The 25,206-nt window shown below is 48.0% G+C and overlaps 1 protein-coding gene across 1 annotated transcript in view; it reads right to left on the bottom strand.

The window, feature by feature from the left end:
• Positions 1-1,443: 1,443 nt before the first annotated feature.
• Positions 1,444-25,206, bottom strand: part of LOC138498208 (fibrocystin-L-like) — a 245,145-nt gene continuing 221,382 nt past the window's right edge. The window contains exon 9 of the mRNA XM_069622088.1: positions 1,444-2,464. Within this exon, the coding sequence (XP_069478189.1) occupies positions 2,454-2,464 (11 nt within the window). The 3' untranslated portion in view covers positions 1,444-2,453. The remainder of the gene's footprint in view (positions 2,465-25,206) is intronic.

Below are 25,206 nucleotides of genomic sequence, written 5' to 3'. Positions count from 1 at the left end.
CTTGCCTCAGGCAGACACTGCCCCCACAGCTCTACTTCTCCACTACCGCACAGATGTTTCCTGATGCACAGCAATTGAAAAAGGCAACCCCTACATCAATTTCTACTGAATCCATCCAAAATATAGTTGTTTTTGTTTTCAGTACACAACTAGGTCGAAGGCAACCTGTGGCCTGTTTTACTCTCAAAATGGATCCCTTAGCACTCAGTCGGTAACCCAGGGTGCGAGGGATAATGGTGTTAAACTCCTCACTGCAGGAGGTAACGGCTGGAAATGGCCCTGATCCCTCAGTAACATCCCTCATGTGGGCTGTTATCAGCGGTCTAGCCCGACAGCATAGATTAATTGCCTGAATATTGATGTTAAAGTTTTTGCTTAAATTATTGATAATGGGCTAATGCCCCCTGTACTGGCTCTGATACATCCTGACTAGGGTGGCTCTATACCTGGTAGGTCCATGGCCCTTAACAAGCACTGCCTGTTTTATGTGCAGGCCCAGCTTAACTCATCAGATCCCATTTGCAGTACTGGAAGCTGGAGAAGATGTTGAATATGTATCGTGGATATTTATACTCACCTTAATATGGGGAATGGGTTTCAGGCAACACATACTTAACTACATCTGCTTTTTGCACACTGATCTATGTGCTGCTTGCAATGTTGATTTAGTGATATGTGTGATGCGTGATGAACTTTCTGTCTCACATACTGTTGTCCTTTTATTTCACTGTTTCGCCTGATGTTTGCTAATACATTTTACTCTTCAGAGATCGTGAATATGTACCACACAAAATAATAGTTATGTACTTAATGCGTTCAAGATGTGCTCTATTTATTTTTCTGCTTCATTACATTATTATAAAGACATTTTAAAAAGCGCAAATGTGTTCCTATAGAACTTTTTCAGTGACGTCAAACAAGTCAGAAACTCAGGTCTAGGGTTGACATTGGTATTGTAGTTCAGATGAGAATTGCCTAACAGTGCAGAACTGTCCTTCTGGGTGGGACAAAAGTGATATAGAAATGAGTATTTCGCCTCTGGGAAGGGTCAGTGACCTCAAATGTTTTTGTATACTGTCCTGAGTGGACAGCATCCAATAGAACAGGTTATTACGCCGTCTTTGTTTTTAGCGGAGTCTCTGGTATTTTGGGAAGCATTTTCCAATTTTAATGTCACAGAAATTAAATAAGAAAAGAAAGAGAAATGCAGAAAAGGCTGAATTGGCCAGAAGGACCACCTTGGGCTACGTTTTGCTGGAGATCTTTCAGGATCAGAAAATAACCAGTTCTGCCCTACAATTGAATGTGAAGCACTGAAACCATTGCACTGGTTTGCTTAAGTAGTTCAATGTAATTGTAACAGTTCGCAGTCTCACATTACTTTAAGGAGAATAAATCCTCTTAGTAAAGACACACAGACAGATGAGCATAATCGGAGACGCATTGCGTGACAAAAGAAAAAAAAAATATTTTTTTATTCAAGCCCAAATTTTCCAACCTGATATTTAATAAAGATTTGACATTTGTAAACACAGAATATAATTATTTGATTGACTTCACATCAGAATTAAAATTACATTTCACATGCGTGTGTTGAAACTAATACAGGAAAAAGGAAATCTCATGATGGGCATGCGACTCACACAATAAAGTGCATTTCCTGAATCTTCAGTGATCTTGCAAAAATCCAAGACTAGTTTCATACTAATGTGCAGCCCACACTCAACACACAATGCAGGCTATAATGAAATAATTGGTACATAAAGGAAATACTGAAATATTGTCCTCGCTAGAACGACAATGTCACGGCCAGTGTATAACAATCCACAGACAGGTAAGAATAATACAATAAGGACACTATTCCGGAAAACTCATACTGTAGCTATAGATTGTCACAGGTCAAACAATTGAGGAACTTCATTGAGGTCCAGATTGCCATGTGATGATTAATTAATAGGAAGGAGCGGCTGATTTGTATTATTAAGAGCGATATAAATAGTCACAAACATGGTATATTGAGATGCACATTGATTATCATGTCCCCTAAAACAATAGAAATGAACTGGAAGATCCAGATTGTAAGAATTATTATTATTATGATGGTATTTATTGTGCGCAGACCTAGCTATGAGAAGCAACAGAGCACTTTACAGATGTATACAACAATACAGATACATAGCAGAGCACTTTACCGAGGTATACAAGAGTACAGATGCATAACCAAGCCCAACAGAACAGATATACAGCAGGGGGTAAGATACAGAGGGGCACAGAGGAGGGGTACAGCTGTACTGGGTGGCGTGTGGAGAGGGGCGAGCATCGTCTTGAGAGTCAGGTGGCGCAAGGGGCGATGAGATGGTATAGGTGTTGAGGCAGAGAGATTCCTTGAAGAGGTGGGTTTTGAGTTTTTTTCTAAATTGTAGGAGCTTGGGGGCGAGTCTGAAGCTGACACATCAGTAGCCGCCTGTAAAAAAATGAAATCAAGAGTGAATATTATTTCATATCTTGGTGCATTTACTTGTTTGCTCTCTTAAGTTAACACAGACAGTTGTGGTATCAACAGGTGCTATGCCCCCCTTCATCAAGAAGTTCAGCACTACAAAACAGTGAGCGGTCTAAGGTCAAGTAGTGCCACATTAATACTCAGTTCTACCTTCCACAGAAAAATACATGGAAAATCCTCATTCTCGCTACTGGCCACCAAAATCTGGAACTCCCTTCCAATCAATGTTACATTGGAAGAGGACCACAAGACTCTCAGGAAACAGCTCAAGACTTGGCCCTTCAACTAACTGATATAACCACTGACTACCATACATATCATAGACAGACCATAACTTGTGCACATTTGTTGAAAAGTGCATCACATATCCACAATCTTCAAACCAGACTACAACCAAGGAAGGACACCGCCCTGATTCTGTAGGAACTTTTTCCTGTGCACTCACAACCATTTCTACTTTTTCCCCTATGTTTCCAGCCTCAGAAACAACCTTGCTACTAAAATATTGCACGTTTTACACCACATTCACTCCCCAATGTATGGCTCACAATGCTTAGTATACAAATCACAGACTCTCCTGCTGATATCAACACCTCATCACATCCATTGCAGTTCCCCCAACTCCGGGACATTACTTATTGAAAACTCGCCCAATGTAATTTTCACACCCTGAACACAAAGAATACCTACCACCACATAATTACAGGGTGCTTCTGACTTTGGCTCCTCAACACAGCAGTTTTCGGCATTTCCCTCTCCCTCTATTCAACTAACCATCCCCTGAGCTGGCTTCTCTTTTTACAAAGACATGCATCAAGGCAACAATATTGACAGAAGGGTACAATAGAAGACCACTTACGTTACCGTCTATATATGTCCCAATTTTATAAGTGATATGTCCAAGTGATGAAGTCCATCAGCAAGAATAGAAAGGATTGAAGGATTGGCGGCAAGAGAGACCATATTCAAGGCAATTCCAGTTGCAGCCAATGTATTATTTCAAAAGCACAACCTTACACCCTTTTTCTTGATTAATAACAAAAGGGTTTCATAAATGAAATACTAACTGAAGTTTTCAGTGTGATTTTTATTTCTGCGGAATTCGTGGGAGGTCAAGGTGGGCCTACAACTCTCCATCACTAATCAAAACATTTACTACCGAAGTAGCAGAATTTGATATAGATCCGGTCTATCCAATTTGATATTTCGAGTAAACCTATGACTTCCATGCCACATGTGTGTGAAGAGGCTTTTAATGCATCCTCCCCATCACAATCATTGAAGTAGATCAGCAAGTTAGTCAATAACGCAGTCTGAGGATCTATGAGTGAAAGGCCAGGTTTTATATGATTTTTGGAATCAATAGTCTTTTTGCCTGTTTGCCCGAGAAAGAGGAGGAGGGAGTTCCAGGGTGCTGCACCACAGAGCGAAATACATTCGTTTGATCTAGTAAGTTAGACAGTTTGCACTGGAGCTTCAAGTCCAGCTACATATTTGAATAGGGTGATGGGGCATCTTCAGGCATGCTTTACAGTAATAAGCCTGAGTGCCTTGTTTCAATAGAACTAGATTATGCTTTGCTATGAGTGCTATGTGAAATGAGCTGCTTTCACACATGCCATTACATCAAAGAAGTCAGCAATTGGGTGAGATTAGTGTCTGACTCTCTCCTGTCTGAGCCGGGTCTGTGCGCCCTGTTCAATGGCGCTCACACTGATCTGATGGATTTCAGTTATCAAGGCTCTCCAACCAAAACCTTTCATTAGCACGATAAAAAAAAAGAATTAGCGCCATCATTTTCACAAGCCCCCGAGTTTGCAGCCTGCACGCATGCTTAGACTAACTAAGAAATGTTATTCACTTGTATTAGATTTAGATATAGCAAGTAATACGCATATAGATACTTCCACTCATTCATCAACCCTAACTCACGATCACCTCAACTGTGTCAAAGAGAAGGTTTTTGTGACAAAATACAACCAGCACTGTGCAGACATAGAAAAGTAAATAGGTCATGTAAATCCATGAAAGATAACAGGAAAATAAGTAGAACAGTAAATATACATTAATATTTCAAGTGAAAAAACAGCTATTTACCAAGATCTGCTTACTTTCCACACGTAAATTGAATTCCTGATGATGATGATTAAATCCCTCCATTACTTACTGGTACCGTCATTACTTCTAGCTCTACATAGCCCTTTCCAGTCATTACATATGAGAGATGCCTGTGTCTCTGGCAGAATTCCTTTGCCAATTCTAATTTGTACTGCTCCACTGAGATAAAGGAATAAGCCTCCCGCCTCCCAACAATACTACTGTTTTACGTAGCATTGTGGACTAATGTCCCTTTGTTGCTAGGAAGGTGAGGAGGGCATCTAGGCAGATGATCCATGAATTTGTTCATTTTGTGCCTCAGTTCTCTATCGTATGTCATGGCCTGTGCATTCGCTGCCTTAATGGAAAGTGACACCAAAGCTGCCACTGTTATGCCTACTGCTTCCAGCTTCCTGCTCTCCTTGTCCAGGGGAGCCATGAACAGAGAAGCGGGTTTAGCGAGTCTCTTCCTAGCCGCCACCGTATGACTGAATCTAGTTTTGGTTGAGCTTGCATTCTCTGAAGACTTGTATTTCTTTTCAGGCCGAGCAGTTGTAGTCAGGGTTGAAAGTGAGTGTGTAAGTATTTGCTTGGCTGCATCCCATATGGTATCCAGTATTTGAATAGGTGTGGTTGTTCTTCTCTTTTCTCTGTGTTCATACAACACTTACTTCTTCTCTTCCGTAAAAACCTGAAGGTCAAATATCTTCATGGCTTTGCCTATTATAGCATGAATTGAGCGATATTATCAGGTGGTGACAAACCCCCTGTGGGAAGTCCCGCTTCTTCTGTTTCTCGAAGACAACATTCTCCCATTCATCTATGTCCTATTGTGGTGAGTCATGAGTAATCTCTTCTTCCTCATGTTCCTCCACCTATGTCTCTGGCTCAACAAAAAGTCAGAAAATTCATGGTAGGGATCTTCCATTCGGTTTTGCCATGGATAGGAGTCCTCCTTTTGTACTGATAGAAGGGATGGCGCCATATTAGATCTTGCAGGCGATATGCTTCTCTGTCTCCTAGGAGGTCGTTTTGGCTGGGTACGAGCCATCAGGGCTATGTTGGAATCTTCATTACAGGTCTGTGTTGTGGAAGGCTCAGCTGTGCGAGTTATCTGCCTCCTCTGAAACTCATCAATTATATTTTTTAGAGATTCAATCTACACTGTTTTCTCTAAGCACCCTTTTCGGGTCAACTGTTAACATCTTTCTAATTATTTTGTATATATACGTACCATGTATAGTATTAACGTTAACTGTATCTGATTTACCTGTATTCCATCCTCACATTGATGTAATACTACTGATTTATCTCAATGTGTAATTTTTGAAGTATCTGGGGAGTTATTTTGATTCTACAGTAGTTCATACTAAGAATGTGAAAGTATATACAGTATTCTCCTGTGCAGGGGACAGGAGTATCGAGACATTTGGATACTTTTCTGTGCTAGTTGTATTTCCAACCTCATGCCAGAGTTGAGTTACCTCCACTGCACCCAAGCTTTCTTTACTCTATTTGAGTTGTCGTAAAATCAATTTTTGTATGGAAGGTGTGCACTGACACTCCATATTTGTAAATGTTTTGTACATTCGGGAACTCTCATAAAGACATTCTTCTTAACACACTCAAGGCAATCTTTGAAAAGATAAGTTTTCCCCTTTGAAGAACCGTCTCTGCCTGACATAGCCACAAGGAGCCAAAGCGGGAGATTCACTCAACATTTTCTTGTTTGTGGGGATCTTTCCAGGGCAACAAAATACAGCTAGGTGTAGAAGAGTTCTAAATCTCCCAAATTGAGCAAAATGCTTTCAGAATATTCAAAAATTAAGGTGTCAACTAGAAAAAAGCTCAGAGAGCTGAAGAAGATTCCCTAGTCACTAGACTGTGAGGAAACATCTGAAGATGGATGCCTGTGGTGGTGCTAAGGCCCTGCCACCTCATTGGCAAAGAGCAAAAAGAACCAAAATGAGGTTGATAAGCTACAAAAGGGAAAGCATTTAGAGCTTTGTAAGCAATGTAAATTGCTTTGTATGTAACATTGTATTTACCAGGAATTCCTAATCTGACAACAGGGAATCATTCAAGTATGTGAATCTATGAACGATCCAATGCTGGAGAAGGAAGAGATTCACTGTCAAACATAACCCTTCAACTCAACTGCCATAATGATCATCTGCTTCTGGGTATCATAAGTTGGTGCCCCTGCATGATCCTGGTGAAGGAGTCTCAAACCAGTGGAATCAACATCTGCACTGGGGATGGATACCTGGGTAAACGGGTCCACTAATATAATCCCTGTGTTTTCCTCATTGATCGTTATCATCACTCAAGGAATTGGTATAAGAGGGGGAAGGATGAAGAGAAATTCCTGGGGTCAGTTCATGGTCAGCACATCCAAATCCCAGTTTCTAGAGATATGCAAACAGTTCCAGGGAAGATGTTGTATGCTTGCTTATCAGGCAATGGGGGTCATTCCGAGTCTGGAGGTAAGGTACAAATCATGCCGGTATTGATTTACCGGCATGGTTTTCCGCTCTATGCCATTCCGACCCCTCAGACCGTAAATTACGGCACCGTAAACTACAATGCCGTAATTTACTGTCTTGGGACGCGCGTGCGCACCACCATGGTGAAATTAACGCCATGGCGTAAACCGGAGCTGATTCCAAGTAAGGACCACACGTAAATTACGTCCCCCTCAAGGCCGTAAAGTACCTTACCGGCATGGAGTACATACAGGCATCTCAGAGAAGGAGTAAAGAACACTGAGCAGTGGGACCCAGAGCCACAGGTGCACACATGCAACACAGACGGAGGCCAGGAACACACCCACACACCACCACCCTCCCACACCAAGATGACACCAATTGAACAATCAAGTCCACAACCACACAAACCCCTGCAACAACACCAGGCCCCCCCCACTGAGGAGACACAGGGGTAGAAGGAGGGGGGAGACAGGCCCTGCATGCAGCACCAGTGCATCCTCTGTTACCACCCCTGCAGCCCCCATGCACACGTAGCATGACTTGACGCTCTAGGAGAAGGCCTACCAGACAGACACCCCTGACCACCTAGACTGTGACACCGTCACCACCATATTGCGGCACAGACACAAGACAAGCGAGCAACATACAAATTTACAGTGCCAACCCGGCACAAGTGATGGTATTGCCTGTGCCCCACACCCATGCCAAAGGCACCCACCAGCACACAGTGGCATGTCACAACCGTCCATTATGCGGCCACATATCCAAGTGCCCTTACACCCCCCCAAACACATCCCCAAACACACAAGGGTCCACCGATCCCCAACATGGACCACCCATGAGACACACAACAGTAAAGCTGGACCAAAAGCAAATGGAGGCATGGCAAATGACAATGTTGCCCCTGACAGCACCCACCGGTCGTATGTGGACCAGCTTGGCATGCACGTTGCGAACATCAACTGCAAACAATACCACTCCCCCTACGTGCAGATGGAATGCAACACTACCAAGACCCGCACACATGGGTGGGCCCGACACCAAACAACTACACATGACTCAAAGGGCCTGCTGAAATGACATGATATGATATGATATGGCATTTGGAACGCGCCCATACACAAGTGTCTCAAGGCGCGACGAGGCAGGGAGGGGGGAACAAGGGGAAGACAGACAACGATCCCACCAGGCCAGGTGTCACACAGACCGCGCAAGTGCAGGGGTAGTGAGAATGGAAAAAGTGCAAGTGCAAGGGGACGGGGGAAGTGCAGTACAAAGTAAGTCGAATATCCAAAAATAAATTAATAGGGCCAGCTGGTGGCAAGTGCAAGGTAAGTGCAGACAAGTGCTGGGAAGGGGGGGCTGTAGGGATAGAGAGACAGTCCCGCAGTGCAGGGGTTGCCAGGGAGGCAGTGCAAGTGGAGAGTGGCTGGGCCCAGGACCGAGGTCGGCGAGAGTGGGCCAGATCCTGATCCTGTGCAGTTTCAGTGAAAAATTCAGCAGGGGAGAGGGAGAGAGAAAGCAGAAGCAAAGAGGAAGGTCATGAGGTGCTTCCGGAACCAGAGATGGTTCTCCTCAAATATCAGGGATGCAGGAAAGCTGTTCCAGAGGGAGGCCCCTGCCGCGGAGAGAGATCTACCCCCAGCTCATTGCCCTGAGAAGAGGCTGACCCTGAGTGAGTCGGAGACAGATGAGCAAAGGTCTTGGGAAGGAAGACATTCAGGAAGAGAGAGTAGAAGGTATTCATGCCCCAGGCCCCAGAAGGCCTTGTGGACAATGCATAGTGTCTTGAACTTAAGGGAAGGAGGGAGTGGGTGTGCCGATGAGGAGAATCTCAGTCTTACTAGCATTAAGGCAGTGTTCATTGGCTGCACACCATTCCTGGATATCAGACAGACAGTCAGAGATGAGGGAAGGAGAGGAGGACGCCGAGGGTAGGCTGAAAATTTGCCGGGTATCGTCCGCATAGCGCTGAAAGTTTGGGCAGAGGGTGGCGATGCGGTGGCCAAGGAGTGCCAAATACTGGTTGAACAGCCAGGGAGGGAGATTAGATCCCAGGGGAACACCACAGGTGGAGGAAAAGATGTCAGAGAGGAGGGCCCCAAGTTGGACCTGGGAGGGTCGATTGAAAAGGAAAGAGGTCAGCACGCTACCGCGCCACATGGCCCAACATGCAGGATGACCTGTCTGGCTGGCTGTTGAGTCGTCTGACTGTGTCATGCAAGTGCTCTGGTGCCACAGGGTGGGTGCCTGCATGAACCAACTGCGTATAAAAGATGGAGCCATTGTACGTTGTTCACCCTGACAACAAACCTGCCAAAGAACCAGGGCAACGGCACATATGAACATATTTTCACCTTGCCAGAATAAGGCACCCACATCACACTACATCTACACCAACTGACAAAAGATAGGCACACTACACCAGCACCACACATTGGCGGACACCACAACCGCAAGTGCATATCCGAGGGCACACTGCACATTCACATTGCGGCATCCCCCAGCCTGGCACCACATTGGAGACCCACCCCTGGAAGTGGAATCCACGGAGGACAGCAGGGGTACGATATCACGTCACCGGCATGGCACCCCCATAGGAGTGTTGGGAATCACCATAGAATGGATCAGAGCTGGATGATGAACATGATCCACATCCAAATGAGAATGTACACAGTACACAGCACCAGAATGATCCGACATCAGAACAGCAGCATGCGACAAAGGAACATGTACCCCAAGATGTCCACACCACCGTTCACGGACCATCATGTAGACACGACACCCCACAGCATTACATTGCATCGGACACATATTTGTGTCCCTGATCGTGCCGAATATATCTATGTACATGTACATATGGCCATCATCGAAAGCCTGCCATGACAGCCAAGTGCTGTTCACCACCATGACAGTCCACACACCCACCTCATTTTGCGACACATGCAGCTGTTGGTGGATGTACCCTAACAGCAAGCCACATGACCCCTGTCATGAACCCCCTGAACAGACCCATGGGGCAACCAGACCATGGCCATACCCATGCATGCGTGTAGATGCAGCAGTCACCAGGTTTGCGTGATGCACATATGTGCCCGCGAACCAGGACTGGCGGCTGACCCCTCCACTGATATCTGGTGTCGAATGGGCCCATGCCATATGTGCAGATGGACAAAAAGTGCAATGAAGAATGTCCACAACGGTTCAACTTTGCAACACCAATTGTGTATTGAGACAACAAGAAATGAAAAAACAGTGCTTACTTCAGCAAATGCCCATGCCCCTTCCCCCTCCCCCCAACTCCAGAACACATCACCCCCCTCCCCCAACCCCAGACCACATCACCCCCCTCCCCCCTCCCCCAACTCCAGAACACAACATCACCCTCCTCCCCCCAACCCCAGACCACAACATCACCCCCCTCCCCCCTCCCCCCAACTCTCGAGCAGTCGGCCCATGTAGAATCTTGGGACCACATGTGGCAGGAATGGCTAATGTCCCTTGGAGCCCTTGTCTGGGGGAGGCAAATCCCGTTTGCGCAAGGAACGCCGGAGGCGTCTCTCCGGGCTGCCTTGCGTGGCCTCACTTGTCTCGGACGTGCCCTCCTGCTGTGGCTCCGTATTTCGACTCCCTGCCTCAAGCAATGCGGTTGAGGACATGGCATAGCCGGGTTGTATTGTCCGTCAGGGAGTCGCACAATCTGGTGGTGCAGTCGTTGAGGGACTGGCGCATTTGATCGAGTTCCTCATGCAGTCCAGCCCTGGTCTGGCGATTATCCTCAATATAGTTCCCTATGAGATCGCTCAATTGCTGAACTCTGAACTGGTCAGGTGAAGGGGGGCCATCGGATGATCTACTTGCACCAGCATGCTGTGCAGGGGGTTGTATGGGTGGACTGGGGGGAACGACGTCACACCCCAGTGGGTCAAGTTCAAGGCTGTGCACTGGTGATGGTGCATCCCCGGAGTCACTGCATGACGCCAGTGTCACGAGGCATGGTTCCAGCATTTGCATGCTCTCCTGGTCGTCCTCCGACATGGGCCCCTGGATGGGTGGCGGGCTGGGCTCCCACTCATCTGGTGCGGTAGCGGCAGCCTCCCCTGAAATGCTCGATTGTGCTGAGGTAGGGGTCTGCTCGGCTGCTGCCACGGATGTTGTGTGGCTTGCTGGTCTGCCATCTTCAAGTGGCCTTTCCGTAGGTGGTTTTCTTGGCTGCTGGCTTCGGCCTGGCCCTGCCAGTACCCGCGGAGGTGCTTGGCCCGCTTCCTTGGGGCTCTGTGCTGTCATGGTCTGTGCCTGTGGGGGTAGGAGAGAGGGACAACATTAGTGTATTGTCATGATCTCTGCTTCCAAAAGGTCAGGGTTTTCCCAACTCCCTTGGAAGCAGATCCATAACCCAGGTTCCGAGTGCCAACCAGTCCCAATTGGGACCTTTTGGACCCAGTCCTGGCGCCAGTGGCACCAGGCTCATAAATATGCCCAGTCCCAGCGCTGGAAGCGCCGGGCTCATAATGCTTGGGTGGACTTACCTGCAGCAGACCATGCTGCTTACTTGCCTGCCAGTTGAGCCTCTGATCCTCTTCTGTTTGGAACTACTTTTCCTGTTGGGTGGGGCAGGAGCCACTCCCTAGATTCAGAACACTGGAACTCTTCTGGAAAGCAGGAACTCTTTTCTTACCTAGGCGTGGCTGTGGAAGGAGACACCTAAGCACTACAGGAGGCTATTTAAACCACACCCGGTGGATGAATCTTGCTTTGCGTTATTCTGCATCCTCTGCAGCAGAACGCTCATCGTGTCTTCTGCATCTGATCCTGGGCCTAAGGAAAAAGGCTTACCATCCTGAATCCAGTCTTCAGCAACACCTATAAAGACAAGAAAGAACAGGTTAGCATTCCGGCATCTGAAAGACAAAGGCTTACCTACTCTTCGTGCGCTCCGGAGGTCTTCACACTGCATTCCGGCATCGGAAAGACAAAAGCTTACCAACTCTTTGCACGCTCCGGAGGCCTTCGGCGCTGCATCCCGCATCTGAAAGACAAAACAAGGTGCGTTTAAAGACATTGGGGAACTTTAATACTCACGTGCCATTACTCCTTTCCACATCTAACCCAGTGGGTATTCCGGCACCCTGCAGCCGCTCCGAACTTGTACCTGCAAAATAAAAAGACAGTTAGAGCGCATCGTGAAGCAGACAACAAGCGCTTACTTACGTGCTTCCAGGCGCTTCTATCCATCACACGGGCTCCATCTTCAACTCACTTCAGCCCGTCATCCGCCATCGCCGGAACCCTGCAAAACAAGAGACATCATTACTAAAGACTTTAAAGACATTAGAATTACTCGAAACTTACCGTTCGTGCAGTAAACGACGGACAACAGTCCTCTGAAGTCAAGAGGCCTGCGCTACCTATCCAGTGAAGGAACTGGTTACAGCACCCTGCCCCGAGGCAGATGGAGAGCTCGGCATTCACTTACCTAAGGTGAGAGCGTTAACCTTTGGGGGTCTACAGGAGAGGAGAAAAGGAAAGAGATAGGGACACCCCAATAACCCCAGTTCATTAATCCCATATTTTCTATCTGCAGACATCTTACTCTTCAAGTCAGGCATACAGTGCACAGAGGTCCAGCCCAAAGAGCCAACCGGGTGCTACACATCACCTTTGAAAATACGGTAGTCGCCCAGTCAAGACCGGCGCCTCTGTGAGAATCAGGTGAGCGTTACAGAACGCAAAGCCTACCGCAAAACTCTCGCCCAGGCGCTATGGAAACCTCGGATACTGACCACCTAGCCCGGTTACTTGGGGAACTAAGGGCAGAAGTGCATGCAGCTCGTCAGGAAACGAATGCTCTAAGAAGGGAACTAATTATTTCCAAGGAGAGAACAGACGATCTTGCTAGACAATTGCTACAGTCACAAGCCGGACAGACCCCGTTACCCGCATCAGGGGCAAATCTTCCTTCAACATCCTCTATGAATCCAGTGCAGATCAACCTACCTGGGAATGTGTACCTCTGGCTCCGCCCGAACGATTTTCTGGTGACCCAAAGAGGTTTGCAGTATTTATCAATCAGTGCCGGTTGCACTTCTTATGCCGGCCAGCAGCCTTTCCAACTGATCAAGCTAAAGTAGCTTTTGTACTTTCGTACCTTAGTGGCAATGCGGCAGACTGGTCGATCCCTCTAGTTAATCAAGATGATCCGGTTCTCCATGATTTTCAAGCCTTTCAGCTTAGTATGGAAAAACTGTTCGCAAGACATTCAATTGGGCAGGCCTTGGACAATGAGCTTCTTTCCTTGCGACAGGGTAATCAAGACCTTTTGGCTTATATTGCATCTTTCAATAGACTAATAGTGGAAACTCAATGGCCTGAGGACAAAAGGATTACGCTGTTTTATAGAGGTCTACGTGGAGAGCTCAAAGACGTTTTAGCCCAAGTAGTGAATCCCCCACAAGACTGTTCGGATTATATAGACTTGGTCGTTCAAATAGATCACAGACTGCAGAACAGGAAGGCCGATCGTTCCAAGTTTGATGCTCGAGTATTTTCCAAACCGCCAACTCCTTCCAAAGGAGTAGACTCCGGGGAACCCATGCAAATAGGGGGTCTGAAAGGTCCTCTAACACAAAGGGAGCGGGAAAGGAGAAAACAGTTGCAATTATGCCTATATTGCGGAAACTCAGGGCACTTTCTTCGAGACTGTCCGGTGAAACCTGCCAAGAAGGCAGTAGGAGCTGCAGTTACCAAAGTTACAAACTCTGAGCAGGGAAACGACCTCGCCCGACAAGAATAGAGGTCCTCTTGCCGAGCGTGAAAACCAGTTCCGTGACCTCGCATTTCGTGATACCTATGGTCCTCATTAGCCCTGATAATCCGGATCGATTACATGCAATTGAAGCTTACGTCGACAGCGGTGCCATCGGCAATTATGTGGATCATGAAATGGTTTTGAGGATGAATCTAACTCTTTGTCCCAAGGCTGTAAAGGACGTCATTACTACGGTGGATGGTACGGAGATAGCCTCCGGGCCAGTAACGCATACCACTCAAGAGGTGACGCTAGTAAGTCAAGATGGACACCATGAGAAGATCGTGTTCGATGTGATCAAGGCCCCTCAGTTTCAGATTATTCTAGGAATACCTTGGTTAGAGAAACACAATCCTCTGATCGATTGGCGAGCAAGAACGGTCCAGTTTCCAGAATGTGTCTCTACTTGTCACCCTCCACCTGGTGTTGCACTGGCAGCAATTTCTTCAGAGACTCCCCAGTTACCTCCCGAATACCTAGAATACCAAGATGTTTTCCGGAAGGATCAGGCTAACTCTCTACCTCCTCATAGGTCTTATGACTGCCAGATAGACCTGATACCTGGATCTACTCCTCCTTGTAGTAGAATTTATGCCCTCACCGAGCCTGAGAACCTTCACCTTCGACAATACCTGGATCAATACCTGGCAAATGGGTTTATTCGTCCTTCCAAGTCCCCTGCTTCTTCAGCTTTGTTCTTCGTTCCAAAAAAGGAAGGAGACCTTAGAACTTGTATCGATTATCGCTCCCTGAACCAGATCACCGTTAAGAATAGATATCCGTTACCTTTGATCCCTGAACTCCTGGACCAAATCAGAAAAGCATGCATATATACAAAGCTGGATCTTAGAGGAGCTTACCACTTGGTACGAGTAAAAGAGGGCGATGAATGGAAGACAGCCTTCCGCACCAAGTATGGGCTATTTGAATATCAGGTCATGCCCTTCGGACTTTGCAATGCCCCGGCCGCCTTTCAATATTTTATGAACGATGTCCTCAGAGAGCTCATAGATGTGTGTGTTGTTGTTTACATTGACGACATCCTCGTTTATTCTTCATCGGAATCTGAACATCGGAAACACGTGAAAATGGTCCTCGAAAGATTGTGTCAACACAAACTTTTCGCTAAATTGGAAAAATGTGTTTTCAAAGTGACTGAAGTTGAATTCTTGGGATTCATATTATCACCTGGCGGAGTGCGTATGGATTCAAAGAAGGTCGATGCAGTTCTCAAATGGCCATCACCATCCTCCGTAAAAGGTGTGCAAAGCATGTTAGGCTTCGCTAACTTTTACCGCAGGTTTATCCCCGAATTCTCTCGAATAGTCCAGCCCATCACTGCCTTGTTAAAGAAAAACAAACGTTTTGAATGGTCTACCGAGGCGGAACAAGCTTTCCAGGATTTGAAGACTAAATTTATCTCTGCACCAATCTTAAAACACCCTCGCCCCGAACTCCCCTACATCGTGGAAACTGATGCTTCAAGCCTTGCCATGGGGGCAGTTCTATCACAAAAGGACCCGGTAACCAATCAGTTGCATCCCGTGGCATTTTGGTCCCGCAAATTCTCGCCTCCTGAAATCAATTACACGATTACTGACAAGGAACTTCTGGCTATCAAGTCTGCCTTTAAGGCTTGGCGGCATTATCTGCTGGGGGCCCGACACACCGTTACTGTGATTACGGATCACCGAAACCTGCAATATTTGAAAACCGCAAAAGCCCAATCCTCTAGACAACTCCGTTGGGCATTATTCTTTGCCGAGTTTGACTTCATAATTACCTATCGACCTGGTACAAAGAATGGTAAAGCTGATGCCCTTTCTCGGATGGGAGTGGAAGAACACTTGATCAACCCTAAACCTGTACCAATCATTCCCGAACAAAGAATTCTGGGTGTAATCGCCACAGAATCCATAGAGGAAGTTAAGGATAAAGCCAGGCAACTTGTAACTCCAGCAGACATACAGAATTGGCATCTGCCGGGAAAGGACTTTGCAGTAAAGGACAACTTATTGTATTTCCAAGAACGATTATACCTACCCAGCACAGATTTACAGAAAAAAGTAATCTCTTGTTATCACGATTCTTTAATGGAAGGTCATCCCGGTATGGCCAAGACCTCAAAAGATCAAGCGCTACTTCTGGTGGCCGTCTTGGAAAAAAGATATCAGAGACTTTATAATGTCCTGTGGAGTATGCGCCCAAAACAAGAGTCAAAAGGAAAGACCAGCAGGCCTCTTACGCCCTATTGACATCCCACCTCGCCCTTGGCATACGCTTTCTATGGACTTCATCACCGATCTACCTCCATGCTCCGGATACAATACGATTCTAGTAATCGTGGACTTATTCTCCAAGATGGCGCATTTCATTCCGCTCAAAGGCTTGCCAACAGCAGCAACTCTGGCCCGAGAATTTCTCGAAAACATCGTCCGACTGCACGGTTTTCCTTCGGTTCTAATTTCGGATCGAGGTAGTCAATTTATTTCTCATTTTTGGCGAAGTTGCTGTCGGTCGGCTCAAATTGATGTGAGACTATCGACCAGTCACCACCCTCATACCGACGGACAAACCGAGAGGACCAATCAAACTCTGGAACAGTATTTACGCTGCATGCTGCAACAAACTGAAAAAACTTGGAAAGACATCCTTTGGATAGCCGAATATGCCTACAATAACTCTGTCCATTCGGGAACTGGGAAAACCCCGTTTTTTCTTTTGTACGGCAGTCACCCTCGAACCTCGGAGTTGGATCCCCTCCAAGATCTTGAAGCACCAGCAGTAGACTACCTGCATTCTACAATCACCCAAGCCTTTAAGGAAGCTGTTTCTCACCTTCAAAGGGCTAAAGAACAATACAAGAAAGGAGCAGATCAACATCGGAAGGAAGCCCCTCAATATCAAGTAGGGGATCAAGTCTGGTTATCCACCAAATATCTACCTCTAAAAGGGCCACGCACATTCAACCCAAGATACCTTGGTCCCTATTCCATCACTACCATAGTAAACCCAGTAGCGGTCAAGTTGGACTTGCGCCCGCACATGAAGATACATCCGGTCTTCCACGTCTCTCTATTAAAACCCGTGCAACCTCAAACCCGACTAACCAAATCTCCAAAACCTATCCTAGTTGATGGAGAACTCGAGTTTGAAGTCAAAAGCATTCTGGACTCCAAGATCTCCAAATCTAAACTATTCTACCTAATTGACTGGAAAGGCTACGGCCCCCAAGAGAGATCCTGGGAACCTGCTGAATATGTCCACGCTTCTCGCCTAATCAAAAGATTTCACCGAACATTTCCTGACAAGCCAAAACCCCCGGAGAAGCCCGGTTTGGGAGGGGCCTTGAGGGGGGGTACTGTCATGATCTCTGCTTCCAAAAGGTCAGGGTTTTCCCAACTCCCTTGGAAGCAGATCCATAACCCAGTTTCCGAGTGCCAACCAGTCCCAATTGGGACCTTTTGGACCCAGTCCTGGCGCCAGTGGCACCAGGCTCATAAATATGCCCAGTCCCAGCGCTGGAAGCGCCGGGCTCATAATGCTTGGGTGGACTTACCTGCAGCAGACCATGCTGCTTACTTGCCTGCCAGTTGAGCCTCTGATCCTCTTCTGTTTGGAACTACTTTTCCTGTTGGGTGGGGCAGGAGCCACTCCCTAGATTCAGAACACTGGAACTCTTCTGGAAAGCAGGAACTCTTTTCTTACCTAGGCGTGGCTATGGAAGGAGACACCTAAGCACTACAGGAGGCTATTTAAACCACACCCGGTGGATGAATCTTGCTTTGCATTATTCTGCATCCTCTGCAGCAGAACGCTCATCGTGTCTTCTGCATCTGATCCTGGGCCTAAGGAAAAAGGCTTACCATCCTGAATCCAGTCTTCAGCAACACCTATAAAGACAAGAAAGAACAGGTTAGCATTCCGGCATCTGAAAGACAAAGGCTTACCTACTCTTCGTGCGCTCCGGAGGTCTTCACACTGCATTCCGGCATCTGAAAGACAAAAGCTTACCAACTCTTCGCACGCTCCGGAGGCCTTCGGCGCTGCATCCCGCATCTGAAAGACAAAACAAGGTGCGTTTAAAGACATTGGGGAACTTTAATACTCACGTGCCATTACTCCTTTCCACATCTAACCCAGTGGGTATTCCGGCACCCTGCAGCCGCTCCGAACTTGTACCTGCAAAATAAAAAGACAGTTAGAGCGCATCGTGAAGCAGACAACAAGCGCTTACTTACGTGCTTCTAGGCGCTTCTATCCATCACAGGGGCTCCATCTTCAACTCACTTCAGCCCGTCATCCGCCATCGCCGGAACCCTGCAAAACAAGAGACATCATTACTAAAGACTTTAAAGACATTAGAATTACTTGAAACTTACCGTTCGTGCAGTAAACGACGGACAACAGTCCTCTGAAGTCAAGAGGCCTGCGCTACCTATCCAGTGAAGGAACTGGTTACAGCACCCTGCCCCGAGGCAGATGGAGAGCTCGGCATTCACTTACCTAAGGTGAGAGCGTTAACCTTTGGGGGTCTACAGGAGAGGAGAAAAGGAAAGAGATAGGGACACCCCAATAACCCCAGTTCATTAATCCCATATTTTCTATCTGCAGACATCTTACTCTTCAAGTCAGGCATACAGTGCACAGAGGTCCAGCCCAAAGAGCCAACCGGGTGCTACACATCACCTTTGAAGATACGGTAGTCGCCCAGTCAAGACCGGCACCTCTGCGAGAATCAGGTGAGCGTTACATGTATGTGCTATGTCCTATTTGCATACATGGTTGCATGGACATTTCAGTCATTCACGGGTTGTTCAGTTTGGGGGGTAGCTATGGCAGTGGTACATGTGCATGGTGATGACATATACACATGTTTGGGAGTGATTCGTTGTGCCCTGTTCATGTACATTTCGGCAGGTACTATGCCTACCAGGCTGGACGGTGTGCATGATGGGCTGTGCAAGTCAGTCCAGTATGGGTGATGTGCGTTATGTACTCGCACTTGGGCCAGCATTAGGCGGCACTTGCCTCAGCATTTGTTGGATGGGGGGATGAGTTGGATGGGGGGAGGGCAACACGAGAGGGTGCCTTCGATGGCCCCTGGGTCAGTTTGCATGATGCAATGGACATTGCCAGTGTGCACTGTCAACACTCACCTCCTTCTGCAGAAGTCGTTCCGCCGCACTCCATGGTCCCCACGCCCTCTATGGATTCCGTGCCAATGAGCTGCGCTCAGGTCTCCTCCCACGGCTCTAGTTGGACCTGTGTACTTGGCCCACCTCCCGTCTGCAGGGCCTGGCTGCGGTTGGTGGAGAGGAGGCCCCGCACCCGCACCCGCAGGTCGTCCCACCGCTTGCGGCAGTCCCTTGGGGTGCGGGGGGAGCTTCCAACAGCGCTCACCCTCTGTGCCAGTTCCGCCCAGATGGTCTTCTTGCGGAGGGTTGATTCCCTGTGCATGTCGCCGCTGAAAACTACATCAGCATGCTCTACAAGGTAGTCTACCATGACCTGCAGTTCATCGGTGGAGAATTTCACCTTGCGGACGCGATCCGCCGCCCTTTTCGGTGCTTTCGGCATGTCCTGCGGTGCCTGGTCCGGTTCACGACTTTACTTTCCTCACAGGGCTGCTGGCAGCTGCGGATGGCAATGGATTGTGTTTTTAAAGATGGCCGCCGCTCTCCTTCCCGTTCCTGTGCGATGTCGTAATTTCCGGATCCGTTTTTCGGCGGAGACCGTAATTTACGGTTTCTGTAAATTACGGTCACCGTAATTTACGGTCACCGTTATGCACTGTCGCTAATGCTTACAGGGCGGTGTAGTACTTTATGTGTCGGTTGCATGCCGGTAGGGGTTTTTCGGGGGGTTTTGCGGCAGGCCGCGCGGTCCTTTTCCGGCATGGCGGAAAGCGCGTGTCCGTGAGCTCGGAATGGGCCGTAATTTTCGGACTTCAACCAGCACGGTGTCGTACTTTACGCCATGCCGGAAAATACAGATACTTACCGGCATGACTCGGAATGAGGCCCAATACGTTTTCTGTTTCACAGATAGTTGCTATGAGTGGAGGCAAACACTCCATTGTCTGAATGCAATGACATTCTCTGTTCCTTTGAAATGAACTAGTTTTTATCAAAAGGAGGCAGTGTTCTCACCAATTCAAAATGCAATATCTGCCAGATTCTTCAATCCCATTTTTCCTTACCTTTTAACATAAGTCAATGTTGTGGTGTGTTCTGACTTGGTAGCTCATGGTTGTTTCTGATCTGAGTCACGAAGCACTCTAGTTCTAGGACAATTGCCAACAGTTCCCTTTAGCTGAATTATTTGTTGGCCTCATTTAGTACCACCAGGCCAGGATCTACCTGGATTTCAAAGTGGTGGCTAGTATTTATGGTAATTATCAGAGAGCTTAATAAATAATGGAGAAACCGCTTAGCATATTGTCTACGTGTAACCCCCCCCCACCCCTGGAGCAACAACCTGAGATCCTGAGTCACAAATATATTCTGTTTGCAGCAATGTGAAGCAGTGTTCCATCACCTATCCACATGACACAACGGGAGGGCAAAGTTGGGGCCTGGCTAATAGAGTCTCAAAAACACATGATGAAATGTGTCTGTGGACCCTCAAGCATGTTCTTGCTGTGGCTGATTTGGCTATGCGTAGTGAGTTGCCGGTAGTTTGGATCCCTTGTTACCGGGGGGGATAGAGGGAAGACAGCATCTCTTTTTGTGTGTGGAATCGTGGCCTGATGAATGGAAAGTTATGTTAGGGCAATAGTTGCAACCTTCGCCAATTGTGGATATAATTGTGATGCGCCGGGATTTTGCAGACCAATTATAAATGTACACTCACATCTCTGCTGAAATGAGCCTGAATTAGCCAGACATCAAACTAAGGATACAGTGATAGACCTTTGAAGTGAAGAGGTGCCAATACCAGGGCCAGCATCTTTTTTTTAATAAACATATTTTATTGGATATTTCAACACTTTCATATAACATATCAATAGTTTACCCCCCCCCCCCGGGCCCCTCCGCCCCCCCATTCCGGGTTGATTCCTTAGGTTGGTTCCTGTCCATGACTCCATGCTTCACCTCCAGTAGTATATTGCTCATAATGTTCCCAATAATGCCCCTGTGCTCCCGACCGCTTTCCCCCTAATAAGCCTCAGGTGTCACGTTCTTCCCATTTTCCCCAAATTTTAATAGCTTTGGCAGGGCACCTCCGTGCCGTGTATATTCTGTGTTCTTTCATCGCGCAGATGTCCATTTCATTGAGCATTGGTCGATTGTTGGGCATTCCGTGGCCCCCCATTTCTGTGCTATGTCCCTCTTCATCATGCCCATTGCCGTGGAGAGAAAGACACCCTCCCATTTGTTCGAAAGTCCTTGTGAGTATTTGTGAGCATTGTGTCCAGAAATCCCTAACTTTAGGGCATTCCCAGAGGAGATGAAAAAAAGTGCCCTCCTCCCCACGGCATCTCAGACAGTTGGGATCTGTTGCCCTTCCCCAACTGAAAAGGGCCACCCGGGGGTAGTAAACCCTGTGAAGTATCTTGAGCTGTACCAGTTTTATTCTTGAGTCTATTGCGATCTCACGAGGGTGCATGAGGACCTGTATCCAGTCCTCAGGGTCAATATTCCCAACATCCCGCTCCCATCTAGTTTTGAGGTTGGACAACTCCGGCGTGGCGAATGCATTGATGGCTTTATACAGTATAGTCGTCACTTTGGTGGGGATATGTTGTGTGAGCAAGTTACGTTCCAAGGGTGTATAATCTGGTGCATCAGCAAGTTCTTGCATGTGACCCCTGAGAGTGTGTGTTAGTTGTGTATAGTGATACTGTTCCGTTGTCGGAAGTCCAAATTTCTGTTGGAGCGTTTCAAACGAATGGATGGCGCCATTCGCTATAACATCCCCAACTGTTGTCATCCCGGCCCTCACCCACCGGGTCCATATGGTCAGCTTTTTGACCTCTGCCAGCATATGATTACCCCATAGTGATTGCGCCGTGGTAACCCTGTTCTCCCAGCCTATGTGCCTATGGGCCTGCCTCCAGACGGTCGTGATATGGGATGTAGTGGTTTGTGCGGGAGGTCTGGATAGGCTCTGGTACAGAATTCGAATTGGTGGAATGTCCTGGGCAATAGGTGATTCCGCTCCGATATGTGGAAGCTCTGGGTCCCCATGAAGGAGGTCGTTGACTATATTTAATTGACTGGCCCAGTAGTAGGACCTGAGATGTGGGACTCCCAATCCCTCCTCCCAAACAGAGCGCTGCAACGTGGCAAGTGCTATCCGGGGCTGCCCCCGCTTCCATATCAGTTTCCTCAAGAGGCCCTCTATTCTAGTGAATTCAGAGTTTGGTATGGCTAATGGGGCGTTCTGCAAGACGTAGAGGAAGCGCGGAAGAGCCATCATCTTAAAGAGGGCTGCTCTCCCCATGAGTGTTAGTGGCAGGAGCATCCAGTGCTGTACGTCCCCGGCAAAGCGGTCAACCAGCGGATGTAGGTTATGCAGCACATAGTTTGACAGCGTCCCTGTGACCCATATACCCAGGTAACGAAAACCTTCCCTCTCCACTCGATATGGGGCGGCCCGGGGGATTGCTGGATCGTCGCCTTTAACTGGGAAGAGGACTGATTTCCCCCAGTTTACCCTGAGGCCACTGAAAGTCCCGTAGGTCGTCAGCATTCGGGCTATGATGGGGCATGCCTGGTCCGGGTTACTTAGGTATAACAGTAAATCATCTGTGTAAAGGGAGAGTTTATCCTCCCGTCCGTTTGGCCATTGGAACCCAGACCATGTAGTAACCTGTCGGAGCCATCAGGCTAGTGGCTCAATTGCCAGGGCAAAGAGAAGGGGGGACAGTGGGCAGCCCTGTCGAGTGCCCCGGCCCAGTGGAAAGGTTCTAGAAGTCCACCCGTTTACCCTGGTTGCTGCCAAAGGGGCCTTGTATAGAAGTTGAACCCAGCTGAGAAAGGTTTCGCTTATGCCCATACGCCGCATTATTGCCCAGAGACTTTCCCACATCACCGAATCAAACGCTTTTTCAAAATCAATTGCCAGTAATGCTAGTGGTGTATTAAGGGTTGGGGCCCTTTCCAGTAACAGATGTAAACGGCGTAGGTTCATTCTGGTCGACCTCTGCGGCATGAAGCCGCATTGATCCGGATGGACCAGTGCCGATATGACCGTTTGAAGCCTAGTGGCCAATACTTTAGCCAGGATTTTGGTTTCGCTGTTGATGGGCGATATCGGTCTATACGACTTACACTGGTCGGGAGGTTTCCCTTGTTTGGGAATGACCACAATATTCGCGGTCCGTAGATCCGGGGGAAGGGTGCCCTGCGTCTTGGCGGCTAGGAACAGTTCGCGGAGGGGGGCCGCCATCTTGCTGGTGCCCAGCTTCTTCCAGGTCTCGGCCAGGAAGCCATTCGGGCCTGGTGTTTTCCCCGATTGCAGTTGGGTCATGGCCTCCGCGATCTCGGCTTTGTCTATTTCCCTATCTAGGTGTGCTCTTTGGACATCCGACAGCTGCGGTAGCACGATATCCTCCAGTAGAGATAAATCTGTGGGGGCCATTGGGGCGGCATAAAGCGCGGCATAAAAGTTGGCAAATGCCTCCGCTATCTCTGAATCTGTTTGGGCAGGTCCATTTGGGCTGTCCGTAATCAATCTAACGTGTCTGTGCCCCTCCTCCCGTCGCTCCAGCCAAGCCAATAATTTACCCGCTTTATCCCCCTGCTCATAAATTCTGGTTTTCGACTCCATGTGTGCCTGTCTAGCATTATCCAGTGCTTTGTTGTGCAAAGTAGCTCTGGCCTTTAACAGGGAGCAGTGTGTTTCTGGGGTAGCATCAGCAATGTAACTAGCTTCCCATTTTACTACCTCAGCCTCTGCCTCCGATACTTTCCTATGATGTTCTCTTCTGTTATTACATATCCAGGCCGTCATTTCACCCCTAAGCACTGCCTTATGTGCGTCCCAAAGTATCACTAGGTCCTCCACCGAGCCCGCATTAATTTCGAAGAATTTGTCTGACTTGAGAGTGATATGTTCCACAAATTCAGGGAGGCCCAGGTAATAGCTATTTAGTCTCCACGTTTTGGGGGGTAGGGGACGCTTCATACGGAGCGTCATTTCCAAGGGAGAATGATCTGATATGCCATGGGGGAGGAGCTCTGCCTCCTCTATCCTATACGCTTCAGGGGTTGGGAGGAAAAAGTAATCTAGCCTGGATAGAGATGCGTGTGCTCCCGAGTGGAAGGAGAATCCCCGCTCTGTGGGGTGTAGCTCTCTCCACACATCGCTCAGGCCGAGCGCCGACGCAAAAGTCGCCAGCCGTGTGGGTTGGTGCGGGTTTCGGTTGCGGATATGTGTTCTGTCGAGTGTATTACACATGCCGTCATTGAAATCCCCTCCCAGGATCCACACCTCCGCCTGTTGTTGCGCGATCAAGGCCGTCACCTCCCCCAGCAAAGCCTCCCCCAACCCCGGTGGGGAATATATCGCTAGAATGACCACTGTCTCCCCCCAAAGAACACCTCGAATCATTACAAAACGGCCATTGGGGTCTTGCACCACAGCAGATAATACAAAGGGGAGTCGCTTATGTAGGAGGATCAGGACCCCCCGGGACCCCATCGTATACCCAGCGTGGTATGCCACTCGATAGTTGGAAACCTCGAAAAAACTGGCAGTTTGAGCCCACCAAGTGGGTCTCAGTTAGAAGAGCTACTTCAGGGGAGCGTCTATTAAGAAATTGCAAGATCAGTCGGCGTTTTATACTTGTGCCCATCCCGTTCACATTCCAAGTGAGGAGCTTAAGAGACCCTTGGCGTCCACTAGGCATCAAGGAGGCTTGCGTGATGTGGCTATCGGGGTCGCTGTGGTGTTGTATAGTCATTATTATCTAGGGGTTCATAGTGTTGTGCTCTGCGGGTGTGAAGTATGTCTGATCGGAAAAACGTTGTCCGTATTTGGTGGGAGCGTGGGCAGCAAACATTGTGCGATCGGTGAGCTCGCCATGGACATTGCCTAATGTGAATCCCCGGTAACCAACAAACATAATACAACTCCCCTTCCCCCCTCCCAATACTCCTCCCCAACATGAAGTATCTGTCGCCCGAACTTTCCTGGCGCTTAACAACTATGTCGCCAGGGTAACTGAACCTGAGTTGTTACTTCTTCTAGGGGAGTAGCTGCTAGGTTCCCTGGTTCACGTTTGCTACATGAAAATTTGTGTGGGTGGCATCGGGACTCATCATTCATTGCCCTGTTGCGGGATCACCGGATGTAGATGC

Source organism: Ambystoma mexicanum, chromosome 5q (assembly GCF_040938575.1).
Source record: "Ambystoma mexicanum isolate Mex_15411 chromosome 5q, UKY_AmexF1_1, whole genome shotgun sequence".
Taxonomy (NCBI): domain Eukaryota; kingdom Metazoa; phylum Chordata; class Amphibia; order Caudata; family Ambystomatidae; genus Ambystoma; species Ambystoma mexicanum.
The sequence above is the reverse complement of the archived record's forward strand: the minus strand, read 5'-3'. Positions and strand labels throughout refer to the sequence as shown.